General features: G+C 41.1%; 1 protein-coding gene across 2 annotated transcripts; it reads left to right on the forward strand.

The window, feature by feature from the left end:
• Positions 1–25,699, forward strand: OIT3 (oncoprotein induced transcript 3). 2 transcript variants are annotated; one of them, XM_034662670.1, is made up of 9 exons: positions 1–109; positions 4,119–4,493; positions 5,282–5,389; positions 10,081–10,203; positions 14,344–14,466; positions 16,361–16,521; positions 18,171–18,586; positions 22,849–22,948; positions 24,779–25,699. In XM_034662670.1, exons 1-9 carry the CDS (start codon positions 49–51, stop codon positions 24,950–24,952), a joined length of 1,641 nt encoding a protein of 546 aa, XP_034518561.1. In that variant the 5' UTR covers positions 1–48; the 3' UTR covers positions 24,953–25,699. The 2 variants fall into 2 exon arrangements, with proteins under 2 accessions (XP_034518561.1, XP_011224757.1); XM_011226455.3 differs by lacking the exon at positions 1–109 and adding an exon at positions 1,758–2,141.
• The last annotated feature ends 1,015 nt before the right edge of the window (positions 25,700–26,714 follow it).

Genomic DNA, 26,714 nt, shown 5'->3' on the forward strand with positions numbered 1-26,714 from the left:
GTAGAATTAAGAGGATTTCCAGTCTGTTCTGGTGGCTGGTCCAGAAGGATGCTTCAGTTCCTGCTTCTCACCTGCGTCTTCATCACAATCACACCTGCATCACCAGTGGGTGAGTCTTGTGTCAAGTACTTGGCACAATGCACTTTTTGTTGTAGGAATTTGCTATTATGTCCAGATTAAAAGCTATTTTCCAGTATCTTAAATACTGGTTCTAGAATAGTGTAAGAAAACCTATGATAACCTACAATACATATATTTTCAAAGAATTTCTGTTTCATGTTCCAATTAGCCTCTTGCCTGGGCATCCAGAATTTCCATGGATCTGCCATACCCAACAGTTTCCACTAGATAAACATTTCTTGGAGTACGTGTAAAAAGAATTCCAACTTCTTTATATTATAGGCACTTTTATAATTCCAACTTTTTTTTAAGGTTTTATTTATTTATTTGACAGAGAGAGACAGCCAGCAAGAGAGGAAACACAAGCAGGGAGAGTGGGAAGGAAGAAGCAGGCTCCCAGCAGAGTACGGAGCGATGAGGTGCTTGATTCCAGGACCCTGGGATCACACCCTGGGCTAAAGGCAGATGCTTGAAGACTGAGCCACCCAGACGCCCCTATAATTCCAACTTTAAGAGCAAAAATATAATCTTTAGAGTTGAGGATAGAGTTGCTTTTTTTTTTTTTTCTTTAATGAATACAAGGCACTGAATGAAAGCTCTATCCCCATGAAAGGCACAGATCTGGATAAATTGAACTTCTCAGTCTGGACATCTGAAAAATATGACTTTTGCATAGACTGAGTGAATCTTAAACTCTTTCCCTTCTCAGGCTTGGCGCAAAAATGGCCAAGAAGGCAAAACAAAGTTTCAATTCCAGTTACTAACACATTTCTCCTTTTTCCAATAGAATTTAAGTTCTAATTGAAAGAGAGGGGAGAGGTGGTTGAGATGGACAGAGCTATCCTCCTTGGCACTTCTGCGTAGCTCTGTCTAGTTGACCCTGATTTATTTCTTCACGATAATTCAGGTCTTGTCCTAGCACCTTCAAGGGTACACATTAATAATAGGTTTGAAACCCTAAAAGGTGTGAAAATTAAGGTAATCTGGTATCCTGGATGGGATCCTGGAATAAAGACACAGGCAAAAACTAAGGAAATCTAAACTATGGACTTGAGTTAATAATAAAAATGCATCACTACCGGATCATTAAATGTGGAAAAGATACCACACCGAAGTATGATGTTTCATAATAGGGGAAACTGGGCACCAAGTATATGGAAACTCTTTGTACTATTTTCTCATGTATGCCCTAAATCTAAAACTGATCTAAAAAAAAAATCTATTAGAAAAGTCTTGAACTAAGTTTAATCACCCTGTATCTGCGGCCAATAACTAGCCAAGACTTGTCTAAGCAAAAATCGCCCCCCACCACCGGGAACTACCACTTCCCTTTCTTTCCAGTCTTTATTGCTGACTCTCCCTCTAGTCCCTCCTGTTCCCATCAAGGATCTCCCATCCCACATCTTTTTTATGTTATTTATTTTTTGCAGCCCTTCTAGGACGTTTGACTCAATGCCAGAAGCGAGACAAAGGGAAAACTTCGGGGGCTGGGGAGCAGGGAGGCGGTCTTCCCTGGGAGGAGAGGGGAAGTGAGAGAAAAGGAGGGGAAGGAAAGGAGAGGAGGGGAGGAGGCAGGAAGCAAAGAGGGAGAGTAGGGAGAAGGGAGGGAGAGGGAAGGAAGAACACAGGGAGCTTCCGGACCCAGGACCCAGCCCGAGGGGCGGCATCCCCTCCACCTGGATGACTTGGACGGGAAGGGCAGGGACGCTGCCTGACGTCTGCTCTCCGCACTTGGCCGCCGCGAGGGGCTGGCCCTTGGGGACACGCAGGCGTCTGCGCGTCCCGGGGCGGGGGCTCGGGAGGGGCCGCCAGGCAGGAATCCTGGTAAAGACCAAGGAGCTCTCTGGCAGGCCTGGCCCGGACTCAACTTTGAAAGGAACCCTCGGGGCTGTTCTTTTTGAAGGTCTCCCATTTATGGAGTGTGTGCTTGAGCAATTTAGGACGCAGTATGCATAATACCGAATTCCAGGCTCCCCACGGAGAGACTGAAAACAAGAATACCAGTGGCCAGATTCTTAAAGGTTTGAAAGGGTGGAGAGGAATGGGTTATTTAATGTTAAAAAATATTCCGTGGGGAACTTAAAAAATGTATTTATTTTACAGGAAATAGTCGGTAAATTTCCCCTATTTGGGCCATATGTCCCCTTCAACAAGAGGAAGTGAACTTTTAACAAAGAGCACAAGAAATGACAGTTAAATTTAAGGAAAAACTTAATAAATCATGAAATAGTTATTGAGGGAGGTTTAGGAATTTCTGCAAAAGCCATTAAAAGTTGAGTACCTAACCATTTCTTATAAAATTAGAGCCAAGGAGATCAACCAAATATTTCTGTGAATTTATAATCACCTGTGAAATTGCCCTGGAAACCTTCCTTGCTTCTTAAGAGAACCACAGCTGGGAGAGCAGATGAGGGCATTTTTCCCTTTCGAGAGGGGAGAACGTCTGGATGAGGACATTTCCTGCCCTCAAGTGACATCAAATATGGTCTAGGGCACAGCTGGGATATCTCAGGGACATTTTAAAAGAGAGTGGCTCCTGCCATGTGCAGCCTGCAAATGTGTTATTTCCAGAAAATGCAGTAGCCTATTTATTTCTTGTCCCAAACTGTCATATTCTCTCTGGGGCCATTAGCTCTAGGCTACACCCTCCTCTGCATGTGACTGAATTTAGAGAGTGAACTGGAGTTTGAAATGTAGTCTGGGAAAATCCAAAATATTTTCTAGACAACTTACATTTTATGATCATGTCCCACCCACATCTAATTACTGTGCAGTATTTGCTAAAACTGAATTTTCTGCCTACAAAATGTATGGGCCTTAATGTAAGTTCCCCACCTACAATGTCAGGTAAGTCGGCCTCGCGTGCATTACAAAGGATAGCACTCTGGCCAGTGTTCCTTTCTAGAATTTCTTGGTTTTATAGACCCTTCCTAAGGACAATTTGCCTACATTAATTCACTGTTTCCCTGAAATTGAGGGAAGCAGTGAGAATATTGGGGTTACTGGTGTCTGTAGTCATTAAAATATTGTTGATGAGATATTTGTCCATGCAATTTATGCACTAAAAATGCATGCTCGAGAAATTTGGCTCTAGTTTAGATAGTGATGCCATGGCTGATTGTTTATACACGAAGTTCATATATTTTCAATAAGCTTATGGCATATATACCAACATTCACCTTGAGAATATCTCTGATAATAATTTGCCTGTATGCTGTGTATTTCAAAACAGCAGACACATGCCAGAGGCACTTTCTTTTCAGTGGAGTGAGCTGTATACCTTCTTAACAAGACAAACCTCCCAGTAGTGCAAAATTTCATCCACAGTCTTGCTGACAAATGACCATCCAAATACTTTTTGAAAATTACCAGAGATGAAGAGCTTACAGCACTGCAATAGGCCTCCCCATGACTCTACAGCTGAACTAAAGGTGCCCCCAGCAGTCTGTTCTTGCTCTGGTAACAGAATACCTAGATTTGTGAGAACTGATGCATACTCATCCGTCTTTTTTTTCTCCAAACTATAGTTGTCAGCTTCCTCCCCAGTTGGTAATTTTTTTACTTCCTTCCAAGTCTGGTCACTTTTCTCTGGACACCAGGTTTGTCCATACTTTCATATAATATAGCCTCTAGGTGAACACAATATTCAAAATATTTTCTGACCATTACAGAGCTCAGGGAGACTATAATCGTAACTTCCCTTGGTCTGAACAACTATCCTTCTATCAAATGATTATTCTGGATAAAAAGTTTAGTCCAACAGTAGCACTAAACCTTAAGCAGATTTGAAATAATTATGTAAAAGGTGTTTATAAAATATGTTTACGTCAACTTAAGGAAACTTAAACAGCTACTATGGGAGATTTTCGGGTATTTTTTTCTTAAAAAAAAAAGAAAAAGAAAAAGCCAAAATATAAGACCAAGAAGGTGGGCTCAGGCTATCGCCATTGTAATTTGAAACATGACAAGGTGCCTCTGAGGTGTCTTTTCATTCCCAGCTCTAGATCCTTGTTCTGCTTACATCAGTTTGAATGAGCCGTGGAGGAACACGGAGCATCAATTTGATGAGTCTCAAGGTCCCCCTCTTTGTGACAACCATGTGGATGGGGAGTGGTACCGCTTCACGGGAATGGCAGGGGATGCCATGCCCACCTTCTGCATACCAGAAAACCACTGTGGAACCCATGCTCCCGTCTGGCTCAATGGCAGCCACCCTCTAGAAGGTGATGGCATCGTACAACGCCAGGCCTGTGCAAGCTTCAGTGGAAACTGCTGCCTCTGGAACACCACGGTCGAGGTCAAGGCTTGCCCAGGAGGCTACTATGTGTATCGTCTGACCAAGCCCCGCGTCTGCTTTCATGTCTACTGCGGTCGTGAGTACCTTCTCTGTGCTCTTTTTCCTCCCCTGTAAGGCATCAGATGGCATCAGAAAATGCCATATGAAATTCAGTGATGGTAGTATCTCAGAGTCTGAATAGCATTGATTTAGGGCTGCAGGTAACTTCAGATGGTGATTTCTGTGATCTGTCCTTGGGTTTCTGAAAATGTCCTAAAGAATCGGAAAGGGAGAGGAGCTATGACTCTGATCAGTTCTATTTTGTTTTGTCTTTGTTCCATTCAAACAAAACATTAGAAAATGAAGTGTTGATTTGGGTTTTCTAAATAATGGATTTCCAACATTTTTGAGTATGGACAACCCCTTTTTAAGATCTATATCAGACATCCGCAGGGTAGCATTGTGCTTAGTATCCATTGATTTTTTAAAATGATGTATAATGGGAAAAAACTACTTGAGATCAGGAATATTTTTAAATGAATTTTTGTACTATTAATCCCATCAAAATCTGTACACATTTAAAAAACAGAAGTACATAGGAGAGTAGGGCATAACACTTACTTAATCTATAGCTCATATTTGATGAGGTTTTAGGTTCGCAGAGACTATCACCCGTGCATCTGAAGTTGGGAACCATTGATCTAAATGACAGATGTCCCTGGGCAGTATCTATTTCCCTTGGCTTACATAAACCCTGAACGATGAGAACTCTCTCAACGTTGTCCACGAACTGATACCTCATGATTGAACTCCTGAGGCTTTCTCATGAATGAGAGTGTCCTCTGGTCCTTGCCCCTCATGCAAGGTTGACTTCATCTTCCGCAGATTTTTATGACATCTGCGACGAGGACTGCCATGGCAGCTGTGTGGACACCAGTGAGTGCACGTGCTCTCCAGGGACTGTGCTAGGCCCCGACAGGCAGACATGCTTCGGTAAGAAACTCATCTTGAAGTGGAAACAGGCCATTCATATCAAAAGGACATGTCAAACATTTCCTGACTCAGAGCTCTGTCGCTTTTCTAGTTCGTGTCTCTAAACACTTAGAATGGTGTTTGCCTTTTTTAGGTCATGACTAAAGCCTGAAACCAAATTTATATCATGGGTGGAGACAATCTGGAATTTCACTGTCCAGTACAGCAGCCCCTAGCATGTGTGGCTGTGAGCTCTTGAAATGTGGCTGGTATGGCTGAAAAGCCAAATTTTAATTCTATCTAATTTTAATTTATAAACTGATACTTGGCTTAGTCATTGGAAAACTGAAAATGTTTGGGACAACTTGAGTAACCAACTATACATTTTATGACTCTAAATACTGAGCAAGTATTTCCAATGAAAATTTAGCATCCAAATTGAGATGTGCTATAAATTTCTCAATAATTTTAGTATTGATTTTACATTGAGATGAAATGTTTTAGACATATTAATTAAATAAAATATATTATTAGAATTTTTTAATGTGACTACTAGAAAAATTTAAATAAATTATGTGGCTNAATAACTTATGTGGCCTGCTTTGTATTTCTGTTGGATAACTTTGGTCTAGAATTATCTAAGGACATACTTCTACAGCTTCACTCACATAATTTTGGTTTCTCTGAGTAGCAAGAAAGGGGGGTCAGATTGTTTTCTAGGAAATCTAGACTTGTTTACTTGTACACGTGTTGCTATCTGTAATTAGAAGAAAATAGAGTTGAAAAACCCAGGGCTGAAGATCATACCTTTTCCCATTATGAAACTTTTTGTATTCAGACTCAAGTAGATTTCTTTTTTTAAAGATTTTTAAATTTATTTTTGTGAGAGAGAGAGAGAGAGCACAAGCAGTGGGAGGCGCAAAGTGAAGGGCAGAGGGAGAAGCAGGTTCCCCACTGAGCAGGGAGCCTGATGCGGGACTTGATCCCAGGACCCTGAGATCATGACCTGAGTTGAAGGCAGACGCTTAACCAACTGAACCCAAGCGCCAGGACTCAAATAGATTTAAAACACATCCAGAGAGGACAGGAGGACTGGCGCATACCCACGTCCTCAAGAAGAACAGTAACTGGTCAGCATGGAATGGGGATTAGGTTGAAAGGTGTATAAAAATGCTCTTATTTTAGAAAAGCTTTTGTTCTTCAGCCTCCTTAGTGAACCCACTGACCGTCCTATGGAGCAAGTTTGCACCTTCCCATGCAGCTGCTAGCGCTCTTACATGACGGACTTTATGTGATTTAATGCTAAAAGGTTTGTGGTACAGGAGAGGATTGTTCCTGTAATCTTCCCCAACCTCCCTCCTCACCGCGATCTATCTCTATCTCTGNTTGCACCTTCCCATGCAGCTGCTAGCGCTCTTACATGACGGACTTTATGTGATTTAATGCTAAAAGGTTTGTTGTACAGGAGAGGATTGTTCCTGTAATCTTCCCCAACCTCCCTCCTCACCTCGATCTATCTCTATCTCTGTCTCTGTCTCTGTCTCTGTCTCTGTCTCTCTCTCTCTCTCTCACACACACACACACACACACACACACACACACACACACACACACGGTGTGCTTGGAAAATCTTTGACGTCATTTTAAGGCAGTTTTTGTTTCATTACTCAGCTTTTGGAGGGTTTTTTGTTTGGTTGTTGTTTTTGTTTTAATATTTTATTTATCTGGAGCGCCTGGGTGGCTCAAGTTGTTAAGCGTCTGCCTTCGGCTCAGGTCATGATCCCAGGGTCCTGGGATCAAACCCCACATCGGGCTCCCTGCTCAGCAGGAAGCCTGCTTCTCCCTCTCCCTGCTGCTCCCCCTACTTGTGCTCTCTCTCTCTCTGCCAAATAAATAAATAAAATATTTTAAAAATATATTTTAAATATTTTTTTTATTTGAGAGAGAGAGAAAGCATGCCCACACAAGTGGGAGGAGGGGAAGAGGGAGAGAATCTCAAGCAGACTCCACACAGAGTGTGGAGCCCAACGTGGGGCTCGATCTCATGACCCACGAGATCATGACCTGAGCCAAAATCAAGAGTCGGACACTCAACCGACTGAGCCACCCAGGCACCCTTCAGCTTTTGTTTTAATATCACTTTTGACTAGGTAAGATAGTTGGGTCCCAAATTAAACAGTGTGAAAGGTATACCATGAAATGTCTAGTTCTCTGTCCTCCGTTTGTTCCATTTCTCCCTTCTCCAACCCCATCTCAGTTAATCTCTTATATTATTTTCTTATGTATGCTCTCAGGGTTTCTTCAGGCAAATATAAAAAATGCAAATATGTATGTTTATTTACTGCCCTTTTTTTTACACCAAAGTTGCATATCATACGCATCTCTTGCTTAACAACTTATCTTGGACATCATTGCCTAACAGTGCACAGGGGGAAACCCCCAGTTGCTGCCTGAGGTCTGTCTGTCAGTTTCAGGGACGTCATGAATTCCCTGAAATTAAAGGCAAAATTTTGTGATAATGTGCATATGTCAGTTTTCCTTAATTTTTTTAAAAATGTAACTTACTTTTAATTCTTCATTTTAAATTCCATAAATTTTTTCAGTCAGAGAAGAGTAAAGGAAAATAATACAACAGGATTTTTGGCCAGGATGATAAAATAATATGACTCGTGTGCCCAGATTGAACTATAGTTAGTTTTTTTCTTCCTTTGTCTTTTTAATAAAATTTTGCAAATAGAAATAAAGCCATCTCACTCCGTCTCCTTTTTCATTTTCCTATTTCACCCTCCAGGAGTAATCATTGTTTTGAAGTTAGTGTATATTCTTCTGGTCCCTGTTTTTATGCTTTTATTATTTGTGTATGTACCCATAAGAATATATAGCATTGTTTTTGTTCTTAAAATTAACCTTAAAATGATACTCCAAGTGTGAGATTTTCTCTAGAGCATACCCATAAAAGTGGAATGGCTGGGACACATAGTGTCTAAGGCTGTAAATGACAATGAACTCCCAAATGACAATGGCTTAAATCAGTACAAGTGTATTACTCACTCACATTAAAAAAAAAAAAAAAAAATGGTCTCAAGGTAAACCGCCCAGGCTCGGGACAGTGTGTGGCCCCATGCAGGAGAGCTGTCAGCACCTCCGTCACCATCCACTTTCCGGGCCATAGTGGCTCAAACTAAGAGTCTGATCTTACCCACTGTGTTTTCCATTTCTACAAGTTCTATGTCTGTTTGGTTTCAAATCTGCCTTGTCTTTTTGCTCACTTCTTTTATCTTGGTTACTCTCCTTTCTTTCATCTGTTTAGTAATTTTTAAAATCCTTGCATTATGGATTTTTCAGGATTATTCTCTTATCTCCAGTTCAAAGCTGACCATTTGTTATCTTGCCAAGTCATTCTCAAAGTGTATCATTTCCTCCTGTGTCGTGTTTTGTGGCAAACCACCTTCTGTTGTAATTGTGTTTCTGTGAAACCACGCTGACCACCTGCTTTGTGGAAGTCTGACTACGGAGTGGTTTTTCCAATGCTTCTGTCAGGTATCACAGAAGCTTCATCGGTCCAGGCCACATTTTATACCAATTTCTCAGCTTCGAGTTAAGTTCATACTTCAACCATGGCAAGGCCTGACTTGGGGTTTCTGTTGTTTATAAAGGATTTTCTCTCTCCTGGAGCCTCAGAGAGGGCTTGCTTACTGCGTCCGTGGGCCTTGGGGCAAAGTTCTACTCCCTCTTTCATTCTAGAGATATCTTTTCTGGAGTCGTGGATTTAAGCAGGGTTTCGGTTGCAGGTCATCTCCTCTCCTGGGCCCAAGACCATGCCTTCTGTCACCCTATGGGTGTTTAAACCCCAGTACCCCAACCCTAATACATTTGTTCCCAAGCTTCCCTTTCTTTCTAGAAGGGGATCAACATTTGTTCTCAGCTATGCATTTTTTAATAGCAAGAGTCCATATCCTTCATCATATTTTTAAAAAGATTAGCAGGGGCGCCTGGGTGGCACAGTGGTTAAGCGTCTGCCTTCGGCTCAGGGCGTGATCCTGGCGTTATGGGATAGCCCCACATCAGGCTCTTCCTCTATGAGCCTGCTTCTTCCTTTCCCACTCCCCCTGCTTGTGTCCCCTCTCTCGCTGGCTGTCTCTATCTCTGTCAAATAAAGAAATTAAAAAAATCTTTAAAAAAAAAAAAAGATTAGCAATCATGGTTTAAGTACAATGTGGGGAATAGTCCAATATTTAAGATAGATTTCAAGGGCAGTTGTTCATGTTATAACAGAAGACTGCCTCACACAAATTTTTTATCAGCTATTTACTTACATGATGTAAGTTCCTTTGATGTATTTAAAACACAATTTGGTTTATAAGTCTGTTTTTATTTAGCAAATCTTCAGGAACTCACTGTAGAAAGTGATGTTCACCAACACAATAAAATAGGTGAATCCAGGTAACAAAAAAAAAAAAAAACTTCATTTTCCCAGTTTTGCTCTTGGAAGGGAATTAACTGGCAAACGAGAAGGGCCTTCTGCTCTCGCGGAGGGCGGGTGGACAAATTACTTGGTTGAGAACATCAGGTTGATGGAAGTGATGATAAGGATTATAGCAAAGAAGTTGATGTATCAACAGGCTCTGAAAAGATGTGAAGATTCTGCTAAGGGGCTCGGGATAGGCTTGAGTTGCTCAGCAGTGTGTAAGTGCGTGGTTTCTCTCCTACAGATGAAAATGAATGTGAGCAAAACAATGGTGGCTGCAGTGAGATCTGTGTAAACCTGAAAAATTCGTATCGCTGTGAGTGTGGGGTTGGCCGCGTGCTAAGAAGTGATGGCAAGACGTGTGAAGGTGAGAATGGGCAAGAAGGGATTCAGATCCAGCGCCTACACTAAACCATTGGCTTATACTTTGACTGATGCTCATGAAACTGTCCAGCGTTAGAAGAGAGTCAAGGTTGGGCTGTGTAAAGAAAAGACGAAAGGGGTTCACCGTCATCGAGGACAGTCATGTTGCAGGCAGAATTCAGGGTTGATTTTATTTTCAAATTTAAAAGGAGGGAGTTGTTGCATTTGCAAGAGGCAGAGAGCCACTTTTTTTTTTAAGTAAACTCTACCTTCAGTGTGCTGTTTGAACTCACAACCCCGAGATCAACAGTCACAGGCTATCTACAGACTGAGCCAGCCAGGTGCTCCGAGAGCCACATTTTAATTTGGGAAATAAAAATGGGGCATTATGTGTTTCTCAAAGTTTAATGTGCCCATAAATCATCTAGGATCTTTTTAAAATGCAGATGCTGATTCAGTAAGTCTGGGCTCAGGCAAGGACAGTGCATTTCTAAATAACTTCTAGGCGACATCTCTGCTGCAGGTCCAAGGAGCATCCCTGGAGTAGCAAGATAATAGAGACGGTAGCATAACAAATGGTTTATAGCAGTGGTTCTCGAACATTCCTACTAAGAAGAATCACCTGGATGCTTTCACACCTGGCCCTTCCCAGGACTCTCTCCTGGAAACTTTGTTCAGTAGGGTGAGATGGGCCTTAAACTTTGTGTTTTTACCAAATTCCATTAGATGAGTCTTACCATCTTGGAAGTTTGGGAAACTGGTTCACACGAAGCCATTTTATTCCCCCTCTAGGCTTTGCATTTATTGAAGATTGATATACTGTGGGGGGAGATAAGTAACGTCCTTTTTTTTTTTAAGATTTTATTTATTTATTTATTTTAGAGAGAGAGAGAGAGAGCATGAGCAGGGGGAGGAGCAGAGGGGGAGGAAGAGGGAGGGGAATAGAGTCTCAGGCAGACTCTGCACTGAGCATGGAGCTTCACACGGGGACTGATCCCAGGACCCTGAGATCACAACCTGAGCTGAAACCAAGAGTCAGGTGCTCAACCCAGTGAGCCACCAGGGGCCCCACATTGTCTATTTTTAATAGCAGGAAGGCTATGTACATTTTATATGATTAAGTAATAAAAAAGAATTTGTAATGTATGTGAAATAGTTGAAATTGTATACTGTAACAATGATATAAAATTTAGATAATGTCCCTTCTGTAAGACACATTTGTCCTTGCAAATTATCACAACTAAAATGTCATCATTTCTACTTAAATAAGTCTGAATCTCATGATGTTGGGAGTTGAGGGACCAAAAGAAAAAAAAAAACCTCTTTGCAGATTATATAAAGAGATAAATGACTTAATTATTATTTACAGAGGACATATGATTTGTCCCTGAGGCTAATTGAATTTGTAGTATAATGCTGCTTATAAGAGTTCACTTTATTCTAGTTATATTCAATATAATGAAATACTACCCCAAAAGGAAAACTTATGGCTAGTTCCCACAATTTATTCCATGCAACAAAGTTTACGTTATTCACTGAAGGACCGTTAGCCAGAATATTAAACTACTGTCCCTTATAATGAGACTAAATGTACTTTAAATTTTATTGAATAAGGGTAATGTCCTGAATCTTTCTTAAATCCTAATTATTTTATGTAATAATCTTTGCATATTTGAATATTAATGAAATGTTTCAAGAGGAACATTTGTAATTATTCATGAACATTTTATTGGAAGTATTACTGTTAATCCTCATATAATTTTAAAACCTAATAATCATGATTGAAAAGTATTTTAACAGAAGATAAAATTTATACACGAGTTATACTTTAGCATTAAATTCATTGAAACCCTTATTTTTAAAGATTTATTTGTTTATTTTAGAGAGAGAGACAGAGAGCATGGGGTGGAGGAGTGGGGGGCAGAGGGAGAGAGAAAATCTCAAGCAGCGTCCCCATGAAGCGAGGAGCCCCATGCAGGGCTCCATCTCTCAACCTTGAAATCATGACCTGAGCCAAAATCAAGAGTCAGACATTCAATCGACTGAGCCACTCAGGTGCCCCTGAAACCTTTAAGTTTTATTGATAGTTCAAACATATTTGTTTCTTTGGTTGGTCTGTAAAATAATTATACCTTCTTTTTTAAATAACAAAATACCTTTTTATTTTTAAGTAATTTTTATTGTTTTGCTTTATTATGAATGTTCATAGAAGAAAATATGGAGGAATAAATAAAAGATAACTAAAATGACCCACAACCCCACTTGCCAAATATATTCAAACATTTTGGAATATCCTCATAAGAGACTTATATCCTTTAAGTCAACTTAGAATTTCAACTTATTTTGTGCTTTGCAGTTTTAGACCTGGAAATATCCTGAGTGAACTTTTACTCCAACTCCTTCCTTTTACAAATATTGAAATTGAGACCCAGAGAAATTAAATGACTTAAGGAAGATAATTCTTGTTGATTGATTTTTCAGATTTATTTATTTATTTTAGAGAGAGAGAGCACAGGGAGGGACAGAGGGAGCTCAAGAGAGAGAATCCCAAGCAGACTCCCCACTGAGTGTGGAGCCCTACGTGGGACTTGATCTTACGACCCTGAGATCACAACCCGAGCCGAAACCAAGAGTCAGATGCTCAACAGACTGAGCCACCCAGGTGCCCCAGGAAGATCACTTTTAGAAAAAAAAAAATCCCATTAATGTTGATCTTAACATTTTATAGTATATTTTTATGCTGTCTTCTACATTGCTACATGTCATTTTCAGCTGTTTCAAAAACCCATAGCAATACTTTCATCATTTTTAAGTATCCAGATTTATAAGCAGGTAATAGCCTAATCTTTCTTAAGTTTTACAAGGATTAATTCACTGTAAATTTACACTCTCTATATGTTTCACAAAAATGGATTCATCCCCAGTTAATTTACTGATGTTCCAAAGAACTTTTTTTTTGTTTTTACTATTACTGAACTGAGAATTCTGACTATAACTGGAAATCAGTTTACATCTGTCCCTGAGCATCTGAGATGATTGAAAGCATTCCCTTTCTTTATCTTACCCCTAGAACAGGGGCGGCAAACTTTTTCTGTGTAGGCCAAACAGTAGATATTTTAGGCTTTGTGTATCATATGGAATCTGTTGAAACTATTCAAATCTGCCCTGTAGTGAGAAAACCCTCAGAGACAATAGGTGAATGAATGGGTGTGGCTGTGTGCCAGGAAAACTTACAAGGACATGTAGCAGGCCAGAGTTTGATGGCCTTGACCTAGAAGATAATGTCTAGAGCCCACAAGTTCATTAATTTTTATCTACTATGAAATCAGGTGGTAGTTTCTTTAGGTTTCAATTGAGTCCTTTTTTCTTGTCCATCTGGTGGAGTTTGCTTTTTGAAAATGCAAAACTGTTTACATTTTTTGGGGGGCGGGGCTTGAAGTCATGACCCTGAGATCCAGACTGGAGCTGAGATCAAGAGTTGGACGTTTAACTGAATGAGCCACCCAGGTGCCCCCCAAAAATGCAAAACTTTTTGAAAGGAAACTGAAAAACTGGCTCAAAAGAAGAATGTCGCATAGAGTTTGGCGGAGTAGACCAAGTGTGCTGTCTAGGCCTCATTTTTATAGTGTGCGTCAGCCCAAGACACACATCCCAGTGTTATTATTACTACAGGTTTGAGGAGAGGGTCTGGCGATCCAACCTACTGGCAATAGCTAACTGATCCATCTAATTCGTCTAGTTGCATTTGTATTCTGTCAGTCCCCTTTATATCAGTAATACTCTATAAAATTTCAAAATGGGTGCATTGAATGCTATAGCAATTAAGAAATGACTTTTGGGTCTTCCTCCCCAAAACTGTAGCATAACCGTGAGAAAAACCGACAAATCCAGATTGAAGGACATTCTACAAAGTGACCAGCTGAAGAGGTTAGAGACTTGGAGGTTGTAAGATTGCTCTTTGCAGCTATCACATCTAATAAACATTTTTTCGTAGGTTTCCCTACATGACTCCGTGACTGAGTTAGGCCCCGGTGATACTGCAATGAGTTGAGTGTATTCCCTGATGCCAAGTGCCATCCCAAGAACCAGAATCCTCGGGAAGAGGCCTGCAAGATCATGTCCTTTTCTTCTGGTTTTATTGCAGACATTGAAGGATGTCACAGTAACAATGGTGGCTGCAGCCACCTTTGCCTCGTGTCCGAGAAAGGCTATCAGTGTGAATGTCCCCGGGGCTTGGTGCTGTCTGAGGATAACCACACATGCCAAGGTAGTACATGGATGGGCTCAACCTCTGCTCCCCACCCCGCCCCGCAAATCTCCCCGCCTTCCTCACTCTAGTGTGTCAAAATCCTCATCTTTTAGAACACCAGCTCCTTCGGCAGTGTGTATCCCTGCATCTTTCCTCTGGGATCATTCAAAAGAGAAGCTCTCTAAGAAAATATTACCAAAAAGTTAATTTTCCTTGCTTTTTAAGAAATTGTGGTTAAAAAAACATATAGCAGAAAATTGACCATCTAAGCCAATTTTAAATGTATGTTTGGTAGTGTTACATATATTCACATTGTGATGTGACAGATTTCCAGAACTTTCTTATCTTGTAAAACTGAAACTCTATATCCGTGAAACGATAATTCTCCATTCCTCCCTCCCCACCATGCCTTGGCAACCACTATCCTATTTTCTATTTCTATGAAGTAGACTACTTTAGACACCTCATGTAAATGGGGTCATATGGTATTTGTGTTTTTGCGATTGACTTATTTCACTTAGCATAATATCCACCAGGTTCATCCATGTTATAGCGTATGACAAGATTTCCTTCCTTCATAAGGCTGAATCCTATTCCATTGTATTTATATACCACATTTTGTTCAGCCACTCATCCATTGATAGGCACTTGGGTTACTTCTGTGGTTCAGATATTGTGAATAATGCTATGAACATGGGTGTGCAGATATCTCTTTGAGATCCTACTTACAGTTCTTTTGGATGTATACCCAGAAATGGGATTGCTGGATCATATGGTTTCCTTTGCTTTTTACTTGCAATTTTTCCCCCTAATTTCTATTATTAGTAGTATAACTAATAATTAATTTTGAAGTCTAAGACATTGGTGTAGTTCCTCTCTTTTCTAAGATAATTGGGTGGTGAAACTAAGCTGAAAGCCTTAAGGAACTGATTTTTCTCCTTACAATTACAATATAAGAATCAACAATCCTCTGAGAACTAATTTTCTGGAATATGTCCCGAATCTTAACTCATACATCTAGCAAATATTTAATGAGCACCTACCTTTGATTTCTTTATACTGTGTCATTGTTATGACATATCCTCACATATTTTCTGACAGTGCCCATAAATATTCCTTTCACGGTATGTGTAGAACCTGGAAAAGTGAACACGGGAACACTAAAGAAAAGCAATCCTTTTCATATTAAATTAAAGTGGAATTTATAGTCAGCATTTATGGTTTACTGAACAATGCAAGGACAATTTGGAACTTTTCCCCAAGTACACTAACATTGTTTTTATTACCTCTGTTTTATGAGACCTAATTAATGGCAAAGTCAAAGCAGTGCTGTTATGTAATTTAAGCCTATAGTAAAGCAGTACGTTTTCTGTATTGCCAATAAATTGTGGTTGTGCTAAAAGTTAATCCTTCAGGTGTTTCATATGGAACTATGCTATCCATACTTTGAAATAAATGTTGAATCAAAACTTGAACAATATTTCCTCATTCAGAGATCAATGCATTTGAGGAGCATTTTTTTTTTAAGATTGTATTTATTTATGTGACAGAGAGACAGCCAGTGAGAGAGGGAACACAGCAGGGGAGTGGGAGAGGAAGAAGCAGGCTTCCAGCGGAGGAGCCCGATGTGGGACTCGATCCTGGAACGCCGGGATCACGCCCAGAGCCGGAGGCAGACGCTTAACGACTGCGCTACCCAGGCGCCCCTGAGGAACATTTTTTTTTACCACAACCTGGGGAGTTAGGAGTCCTGGTTTTATTCACCAACTTGTTTTGAGTCTCTTAGATTTCCTTGAGGATGGAACAAAAAGCTCAAGTTGTGTGAGGGTAAAATTATTTCTCCTAGAAGCCTTCCTTATCCTTCTCCCAATTCCCATTCCTCGGTTCTAACAGTACCGCCCTTCTGTCACAGTCCCCGTGTTGTGCAAGTCGAATACCATTGAAGTGAGCATCCCCAGGGACCTGGTTGGCGGTCTGGAGCTCTTCCTGACCAACACCTCCTGCCGAGGAGTGTCCAATGGCACCCACGTCAACATCCTCTTCTCCCTCAAGACCTGTGGCACAGTGGTTGATGTAGGTTCTTCCTGAAGGACACTTGGGGGATGACCAAAAACCAGTTATGTGGGAGGTAGTTGACAGAGGCGTGCAGTGTGGCTTGTCATAGATGAGATCTTTCCACATGAAAGAATGCAGCTCAAAAACTCATATGCCATTCATTTAGCGCATGTATTATGGAACGTCTGCTGTGGTCCGGGCCCTGTGACCGCAGAGAGGTGAGCAGAATTCTGCTCTTCCTGTTCTTCGGCAGCCCTCTCTCTCCACGATGAGCAGACATTTTCCCGAGTGCACCAGCATCAGCACCAGGAGGCTGGTTGCATCTCCTCTGCCCGATTCTTTTACTTGAAGAAAGCAACTGATCTAGATGAAGGTTCATGTATGAGGTAACAGATGAGGTCAAGTGTTGGACCAGATCGAGGGAAAAGGTTCGTACTTTCATCTAGGAATGTGCACCGGAGCCTGAGGGATGTATGCAACAAGATTCCTAACTTGGGGAGAATACACAGTAGGATTAGGATGACAACACACCCACAATATAAACAAGAAACAGGGATGCAGAAGACAGGTGCTGTCACAGTCCAGAAAGGGACAACACTGGAGCAGTCAACACAAGTGGGCCTTGAACTGGGGTGGAAGCCTGCGTGAGGCTTATCCAGACGGAGAGGAAAAGAAAGGCCATTTCAGATGGGAAACAAGGGAGCCAGTGTCAGAGATGGGAATACTTAAGGCTGCTGCTGAGGGAATGGGCAGTGCAGACTGACTGGCAGGGAATGCATACTGGAAAAGGAAACTGGAAAAGTAGGTGGGGGAGGACTGTGCTTCCAAAGATCTGCCTTGTGTGCGAGGGTGAGACGTTTGGGCTTGATCCCACAGAGTGAGGTTGCAGGCGCTGTCGTGATGAGATCAGAAGTGTAGAGCCCGTTAGAAAAAAAGAGGACCTGGATCCAGGAGATCAGGGCAGAGGTTCTTGCGACCATTTGATTAAACAAACATTGATTTATTGGATCCAACGAAGAGGAAACCAGAGAGCTAATTAGACTTGGGGTGAGAACTGGGAGTGATATCTCAGGAGAAAGGGGTCCCAATTCAGGCAAATTGTGTTTGTTGTGTCTGCGGATAATGGAGTGGAAATGCCCTGGGGTGGGTTGGAGTAGCTGGCACCCAGGGGAACAGACAAGGCTGGAGATAAAGAGCTGAAAGTCATCTGCACAAATGCGGGAGCTGCAGTTCTCTGCCTGTGGATGAGTTCAGCACAAGGTCAGGCCGCAGCCTGACCAGCACGTCTAGTATTCCAGAAAAAAAAAATAATATACTGAAGCCATTCTTTCCTAAAATACCAGAGCTTTGAATTTGCTCATTCTGCATAGTTCAGGTTTAATGAGTAATACTCCAAAGGAACGTGTGGGTTGACCATGAAGTAGATATAATACTCTTAACAGTCAGAACATCTTGCTAAAAAGAGGAGAAGAGATTTTTTTAAAAGGCTTCAGGCTTCAGCAACCAAATCTCTAATTGTTTGGATATAGATAGAAGTGTGGAGAATGTTACAGTCAAGAGTGGGATGCGGTGGGGGCTGGGGTGGGAGGGAGGGATAGGGTGAGGTGGGGAACTCTGGAAAAATAGACATAACGTCTTTTTCCTCTCCTGGCCCTGGCCTGGCTCAGGTGGTAAATGACAAGATTGTGGCAAGCAACCTTGTGACAGGTCTACCCAAGCAGACCCCAGGGAGCAGCGGGGACATCATCATCCGAACCAGCAAAGTGCTGATCCCAGTGACCTGCGAGTTTCCACGCCTGTACACCATTTCAGAAGGATATGTTCCCCACCTTCGAAATTCCCCACTGGAAATCATGAGCCGCAGTCACGGGATCTTCCCATTCACTCTGGAGATCTTCAAGGACAATGAGTTTGAAGAGCCTTACCGGGAAGCTTTGCCCACCCTCAAGCTTCGAGACTCCCTGTACTTTGGCATTGAGCCTGTGGTGCACGTGAATGGCTTAGAAAGCCTGGTGGAGAGCTGCTTTGCCACCCCCACCTCCAAGATTGACGAGATCTTGAAGTACTACCTCATCCAGGATGGGTAATTATTCCGCTTACACGATTTATTATCCCCAGTTCACATCCGATTTCTAAGTGCACAAGCATTCTCAGTCATTTCCTAAAACAACAGGGCACTTTTGTGAGCTCTTAATTGGTTTGAGAAACCATATTGACATGGGAGGTAAAAACTGGTGAAGGAACGGGGAATGGAGAATGATTGCAAGGGGTCTAGCACAGATGACTGACTAGATGCCGTTAACCCGGATGGAGGGCTATAAGTAGAAAAGCAGATTTGAAGTGAAATATTGAATATGATAATTCCAAATAATACTATTGAATTGTAAATGCCCACAGGATACATGGGAAGAGAAGTTCAGTGGGCAGTTGGAAATGTGTATCAGACCCAGGAACAAGGTCAGGACTAGAGATAAAGGACCAAGAATCATCCTTGTTTCTATTTGAAACATAGGATTGATTAAACTGCTCAAAGAGAGGGTAGAGCGTGAGTGTTGGGGGTGGGGGAAGGCTGATAAGTACAAGGGGATAAGGAAGAAAAAGCACCAAATGTAGACTCCTCTTTTAGGAAGCTTGGTAGTTAAGGAGAGAGAAATACTTGGAAGGTTTTAGGAGAAGAAAGATCAAGTAAAATTTGGTTTTTGTTTGCTTGTTTTATACAAAAGAGATTTCCTTATTTCCTAAGGATCCCTGGATTGAGAACTGTGTGTGTCTCATGGGACCATTGGAAGCCAAGCAGTTGCCACACCCATTGTTTACAATCCCGGGAAAATTACACACAAGCCCCAAACTCACGGTAGAACCTTGTCAGTTTCTTCCTTGTTCTCAATGTCAGGTGGACATAGCTCAGGTAGGGTCAGGACCTGCAGCTCAGTGAGAGGGAGGTGGTCTAATAAGAGCACCACCTGAGCCATGCCCTTTGCTAATTGGCCTCATGGACTCTGAAATGTCTACTTAGTTTTTATCTGCTGGATCTCTCACCACAGGCATCCTCCACCTGCTGCTGTCAATCTCTTGCACAGTGATGTTCAACCCTGAAGCGCACCGGGATCAACCAAGAGGCTTTTGTAGAAGTAGCAGCACCCCCAGACTTGTTCTCTCTGTTCTACTCTGTCTTAATTCTAGCCCTTATCTTTCACCTGGACAGTGAAAACAGCCTTGTGACAGCCCCCTGAATCCCAACTCTCAAATCTCAGCTCCAAGAGTCCCTGGGTAGCCAGTCAAAAAGAAAACAAATGATAAAAGTTAGAAAAATATATATCTGTATATACAGTCAGATCCTTACTGAAAACCTTTGATGACTCTTGATTTCCTTTGGTTGGTAAATTTCACTGTTTGCCAACTGGTGGAAAATGTACCATTCTGAGCTGCTTTGGATGGCCAGTAATAGGTCTCATAGAGGTCTGTAGTTCTTTGGATTTCTTGCCATCTTAAAATTATCTCCACAAAGTTTTGAAGTGAAAAGTAGAAGTGTCATCTTTTATTTCTTTTTTTCACTCACATACCTAATGCTAAGGAGATTAAGATAGGGATTTACTTTTAGGGGGGAATAGATTCGGTTTCCTTTTTTTTTTTTTTTTTTTTTTTTTTCGGGCTTCATTGGAATACCATTCTCATACAATGAGTATACACATTGAAAGTCTACAGTTTGGTAAGTTCTGATGTATACATTCATGAAGCCATCACTACAATCAGGATAGGGAACATTTCTCTCATTCCAAGAGTCTTTTCCTAACGCTGTATTTACTTTTTGCAAAAATACATGTATAATCATAACTCACTGGAAAAACATGTAATCTACCATCTCAGTAAAGCTTGTAAAGTTTATTTATATATTCGTTATTCAGATGCTCAGTTAAGGACTATATGCTTTTTATTTTAGACCGTTCTAAGAAGCTATGCTTTTTAATTTCCCAGCCCTTAGCACATACAAAATAGCTAAAAAAAAAAAAAAATGCTACAGGAGAAATTAAAATGCTTAAAAGCCAGAGGCAAGAATTCAAAAACACAGCAGCAGAGGTCTATTTAGTAAACAGGCAAATAGCCCCATCTCTGGCATAATAATGGAGCGTGCTGGAATGGTGTCTGTGAGACAATTCCTCGAGATAAAATCCAGCACTGAGCATGGCTCACCATGCCTCACCCTCTGATCTCTGCCCTCTCCAGTTTCTGCTCTCAGCAAAGGGAACTAAAGGCAATTCCCAGACTCTATGTTTTTTACGCCTTCCTTTGCCGCACCTGCTGTTTCCTCTGCCAGAAATATTCTCCTTTTCTTCCTGCCTAAGTCTCACTGTTCCCTCAAGATTCAGCAGAATTTCTTTCCTCCATGAGCCTTCCTTGATTCCTTCTAGCCCGAGCTAGAAATTTTCCTTCCTTCTCTTTCTTCCTCAATGCCTAGCCTATAGTAAGGATCATTAAATAGTTGTCAAGTGAACTATTGAATGAACATTTACTATAATAATCTTTTGAGGCAAGTCCAGAGTCCTAAAATAAACATAATACAGTGTGTTTACATTTCTAAATGGTCTGATTATTCATTGTCCTCAGCTTACATTTAAATCAGGCCATTTTCCCCTGGTATTTAACACAGCTCATTCACCTTGCTCCAGTTTTAGTTGGCGTATGCTGGGAGAATGCAAAGTAACTTAATACAAACCTCAGCAAAGTAGAATGAGAAAGTTAATCTCCAGAAAAAGAAACATATTGAAGTCCAAAGTGAAATATTGGACAATATTTTGGAATCGATTATTTTGGATTATTCTATGCCATCCTTACTTTCTTTTAACACATGAACTTGGAGTTGATGAATTAGCATGGTCTAATCTTAGCAAACACCAAGTCAAGAGCCAGAATTTGTCCTGGGTCCCATATGTAATATATTACCCTGTAACAACTCTTCCTGCCTCATTTTCCCTTTTAAAGCTAAACAATGGTATTTTTCGGTAAAACTAAATTGAAAATGGTGAGGCCCTTAGGTGAAAAGTGCCATTTTGATATCGTGTTACTATTTGTGTCTAGATACAGACTATAAAGTCCTTGACATCACAGACCAATTATTCATCTTTGTACCCTCTGCAGCTCCCAGCAGAGCATGTTGTGCAGATTAGATATGCGATAGGTGTTTATTATAGAACATAATCAAAAGATGGTATAAATTAACCTCAGGAAAATGCAAATGAGTACATAAATACAAGAAATAACAGAAACCGCATTATATATTTAGATTCTCTTCAGTTCAGGGGAATATGGTACTGGGGTATTATAAATCACAATGCCTTCTTTTTAAACAATTTTACTGGATTTTTTTCAACTGCACTGAAAAAGCACTTAGCAATGAACTAGAAAGTGGTCTGTAAGCATGTGAAGAAAGGATCCAGTTTCATAGACTTTTCTTTCTGGTCCCCACTTCTTTATTTCCTGGCCCGGTAGACCAGAACTATTAGGTATCCAGTAAAAGGAAAATACACCCAGAGTTTAAAGTTCCTTTAAAATTCAGAGTGGGAAAGATGATACAAGTGTAATCCCTGGCCTATCAGGAGAAAATGTTCATCAAATACTAAACCCTGGTCTCAAAATTGAGAATCAATAAGACTTCTTTTACCCAGCTAACACTGGCGTGAGCCTAGGTGTTTCACTTTTAAAAAGTAGACCTGAGATGAAAACCCAAAAACCCTATCAAACCTTAGCATTAAATTTGGGAAAAGAGAAAGTACAGCAATTTGGAGGTGCCTGAACTTTCTCAGTAGCGCCAGTTATTCTCTCCAGAACTTAAATCTTTATGCAGCTCTGTGATGTGCAAACTGAGGTTTGCTCACCTTTGAACCCTCTTTGGGGGTTAGTGTGTGTTAGGTGTCCAATACATGTTTATGAAATCCAGTTAAAATAAAGCCTTCTCAAACCAATTATCAAGTAGGTGAATGCAGAATTCCTGTGACATATTACAAATGAAAATACAGCCTTCCAGAGCGATCTTCATTTCAAAAGGTATCTTTGAAAGAAATGTGGTTGCTGTTGCTAATGCTTCCATACATTGACATATCGAGAGGTCCTCGTCCCCAGTTTGTGCATACAGAGAATGAGAGAGGGGACAGACAGTATTCATGACCAGGGCTAAAGATGCCTTTGCAGGGAGGGATTTCATTTTTCCTTCATTCTCAAAAAGTTTGAGAGCAGCCCAGCCTCCTCCACCCAGTCAGCGTCTCTTTGGACCAAACACATTGGACAGGATTGTTTTTCCACCCCTGTTGAAACGATCAAGTCTTATGTGCTCTCCTGTCCTGCTTTCAGCTGTGTTTCAGATGACTCCGTGAAGCAGTACACGTCCCGGGACCACCTAGCAAAGCACTTCCAGGTCCCTGTCTTCAAGTTCGTGGGCAAAGACCACAAGGTGAGCTGAACACCTTTTACCTTGTAACCCACACCACAACCCCCACCCCGCCTCAGCCCCAGACCTGAGCCTCGTTTCTTGGTGAGCCAATTTGTTGACATTCTCTGTGAGCCTACAGTTAGAATCTGCATTACCTCTATGAAACACATGGCAGAATTGGCTATCTAGAAGTTTCATACCTTCATGAATGCCACAATTATCTCCCTCCCTCCCAATAAAACCACTGTGTTTGTTCAAAGAAAATACCGTATGATCATAATATTATTTTTTTTAATTTTAAGTTTTATTTTATATAAGTCATTTCTATGCCCAACGTGGGGCTCGAACCCACAACCCTGAGATCAAGAACTGAGCTGAGATCAAAGGTCAGATGCCTAACAGACTGAGCCATTCAGGCACCCCTATATGATCATAATTTTAAACTGTTGTGGGCAGGTATGGTTGAAAAAGCCTGTGTGGTAGTCATATGGCAAAGGATATGGGCAGAAAATTCACAGAAAAGACAAACAGTGAATTGTTCAGTGAAAACAGTACTTAAAATGCCAACTAAAACAATTATAGGGGCGCCTGGTGGCGCAGTCGTTAAGCGTCTGCCTTCGGCTCAAGGCATGCTCCCTGCATTCTGGGATCAAGCCCCACATCAGGCTCCTCTGCTGGGAGCCTGCTTCTTCCTCTCCCACTCCCCGTGCTTGTGTTCCCTCTCTTGCTGGCTGTCTCTCTTTGTCAAATAAATAAAATCTTAAAAAAATAAATAAATAAAATGAAACAATTATAAGACACTATTTTATACATATTACATTTATAAAAATTATATATCACAATGCTTGCAAAGTTATAGGGAGAAGCATACAGTGGCAGTATAAATGGGTATAGTTTCTGGAAAGTTGTCTGGTAATATGTAGTAATAACCATAAAAACATCAGATTCTTTTGTCTAAAAATTCTAATTCTGACAGTTTCTCAAAAACAAACAACCAAAAAGAAAACAGGGTTTGTTGGATGTTACAGAGCATTGATTGTTACACACAGAATGAGAAAAAGCCCCAAACATCGCTACCCATATCAATTAGTGCAATATTAAGCAGTTATTAAAATGAGAAATATAGAAAAAGGAGATAGGAAAAATCATTTGTCATACCAATTTACATGCATATTGAATATGCTACATTTTTAAAAAATACACATCAGAGGTTAAAGATAGTCTGTTAAGGTAGAAAATTTTTTGTTTTTTTTTCAGTAGAGTTGTTGAAACATTTAAACCAAAGGAAGTTTAAGAGATCAACAATCTTTTCTATGCCGCATTTAAGTGAATTCATGTCCTTTCCTGCTACATCACTGTTCTAGAACGACTACTAGCCCAGAGGGGCTAATCCTGGTCTCCCCCCTCAAGCAGGCAGCGTACTTTGGGAGGTAGCTTATAGGAAGACGCTTGGACAAAGAACTTGTTATTTTAAACAGAAGCGTGTGGGCACCGATGTTTTTTCCCAGACTGTGATGTGAAGGGCAAGGATGTTAACGTTATTAGGTGTTCCCTTCTCGAAGGTCTCTCCTGTCCCTGTACGAAGGCAGAAGTTACGAGAGATCACCCATGTGACTCAGTGTGTTTGCCCACCTAATTTACTAATGTCAATCTTGGGCAAGTTCTCTAACCTAAGTCTCCGTTTCTCATCTGTAAAATGGGGATGACAACATCTACCTCAAAGGGTTGCTGTTTAGATGAAATGAGACACTATATATGAAACATCTGGTATAGTGTCTGGCTTCCGGAAAGGGCCCCACAGGTGGCAGCTGTCATCGCTGTTTTTGTTAATTATCATTGTGATCCTTCCAGGAAGTGTTTCTGCACTGCCAGGTCCTCGTCTGTGGACGGCTGGATGAGCATTCCCGCTGTGCCCAGGGCTGCCACCGGCGGATGCGGCGTGAGGCCGTGGAAGGAGAGGACGTAGCTGGTCCACGGAGCCAGATGCTGACAGGTGGCCCGATCGGCATCGACTGGGAGGACTAGAACCGCCCAACACCCGACTCCTGGCTCCTGGTTCCACCTCTTTGGAACTTCCCCCTCTGAGAAAACATCAGTCAACACCTCAGAACATGGCACTTCTTTAAACCTCATACTGTGGGTTTAGACTCCCAGAACTGACTCATTCTGATTCTGGCCCCTGGGTTGGGAAAGATCACTTCACTGCTGACTGACCTGGCCCACGTGGGGCTTCATCCTCCTGACGTTGAAAGCTACACTGTCCCTTCAGAAAGCAGCTCACCCCATTTCCCACATTTCTTTCCTACAATGAAACAACTAGTGTAGGATGCAATAGGACCGTTACAATCAAAAGTTCTGCATGATATTTCAAACTACGAACTTAAATTAAATAGTTGCTTGAAATTATGACTCAAATATCCAACGACTCCTTCAATATGTAAATAATAATGATACCCTGAAATTTCAATTCAAACACAGAATAGTTATAGGAGATTTGGAAGTTCCTCAATGTAAGTATGTACTAAAAATACTTTTTGATTTTTCTCTTGCATGATGTTTTCTTTTGATGTTTTTATATTATCTTAAGTGAAATATTTTCAATTAATAACTATTAACAAATTTATTAACATGCAGGGCACCTGGGTGGCACAGTCAGTTAAGTGTCCAAACTCTTGGTTTTACCTCAGGTTGTGATCTCAGAATCGTGAGATCGAGCCCCGAGTCAGGCTCCATTCAACATGGAGTCTGCTTGAGATTCTCTCTCCCTCTGCCCCTCCTCCCCCCTAAAATAAATAAATCTTTAAAAAAATTTATTAACATGCATTTAAGAGATTCAATGAACTGTGGACAAAATTCGGTACCATATGCCCTCTTATTTGGCATTCTATGCCCTCAGACTAATAAGGCAATAGAAAAAGATGTAAAATTATACCATACTCTATTTTGTAGGTAGATGCTTAATATATTTTATTGAAATACATATTATAAACTACAGGGATAAATTTTATATGCAATTAAATGCAATTTCTTATGCCAGTTAATTTTATGGCTTTACATAAGATCAGGAAACCGTTTTTCTTTTTGTTCTTTTTAGAAATAGCTATCACCAACAATTCTTAACGCAACCAGTAAATTTAACAAAAGGAAGGGAAAGACAGAATGGCCTAGGTCAGCAATTGGCCAACTTTTTCTGTCAAGGGCCAAATGGTCAACATTTTAGGCTTTCTGGCCATACAGTCTGTCACAACTACTCAATTCTAAGGCCGCAGCACAGGAGTGCCATAAACCAATGAGAGCATGGCTGTGTTCCAAGAAAACTTCGCAGAAGCAGACGTTAGGCCCGATTTGGCCCATGAGCTTCATTTGCCCATCCCTGACCTTAGTGGACCTCAGCCTTCCCAGTGTGTCAGAATCAGGTGGGGAGCATTTATCCACCAATAGGTAGATACCACCCCCAGAGATTCTTTCTTTTTTAATGGTCCTCCGGTGATTCTAATCTGTAGTCAGGGTTAAGAAACATAGTTTAGGGACTGACCATTTGTGTCCCCCCAGATTTCAGGGACTTTACCTAGCTATCAGCAGTGGCAATTTTTACCACGTACTTCTCAGATCTTAACATGACACTAACACCACTTAGGAATTTGGAATATCAACAGGAATAGTTCATTGAAGGAAAAAATGGAACCTCAGAGACCTAACTCCATCTGACCTCCACCTTCATTGGCCTTAACCAGGTAAGTCTCTGACCTTTCCCACCTGTTCTCATCTCTCCAGCACCAGTGGGAAT

The sequence above is a fragment of the Ailuropoda melanoleuca genome, chromosome 6, assembly GCF_002007445.2.
Source record: "Ailuropoda melanoleuca isolate Jingjing chromosome 6, ASM200744v2, whole genome shotgun sequence".
NCBI lineage: Eukaryota > Metazoa > Chordata > Mammalia > Carnivora > Ursidae > Ailuropoda > Ailuropoda melanoleuca.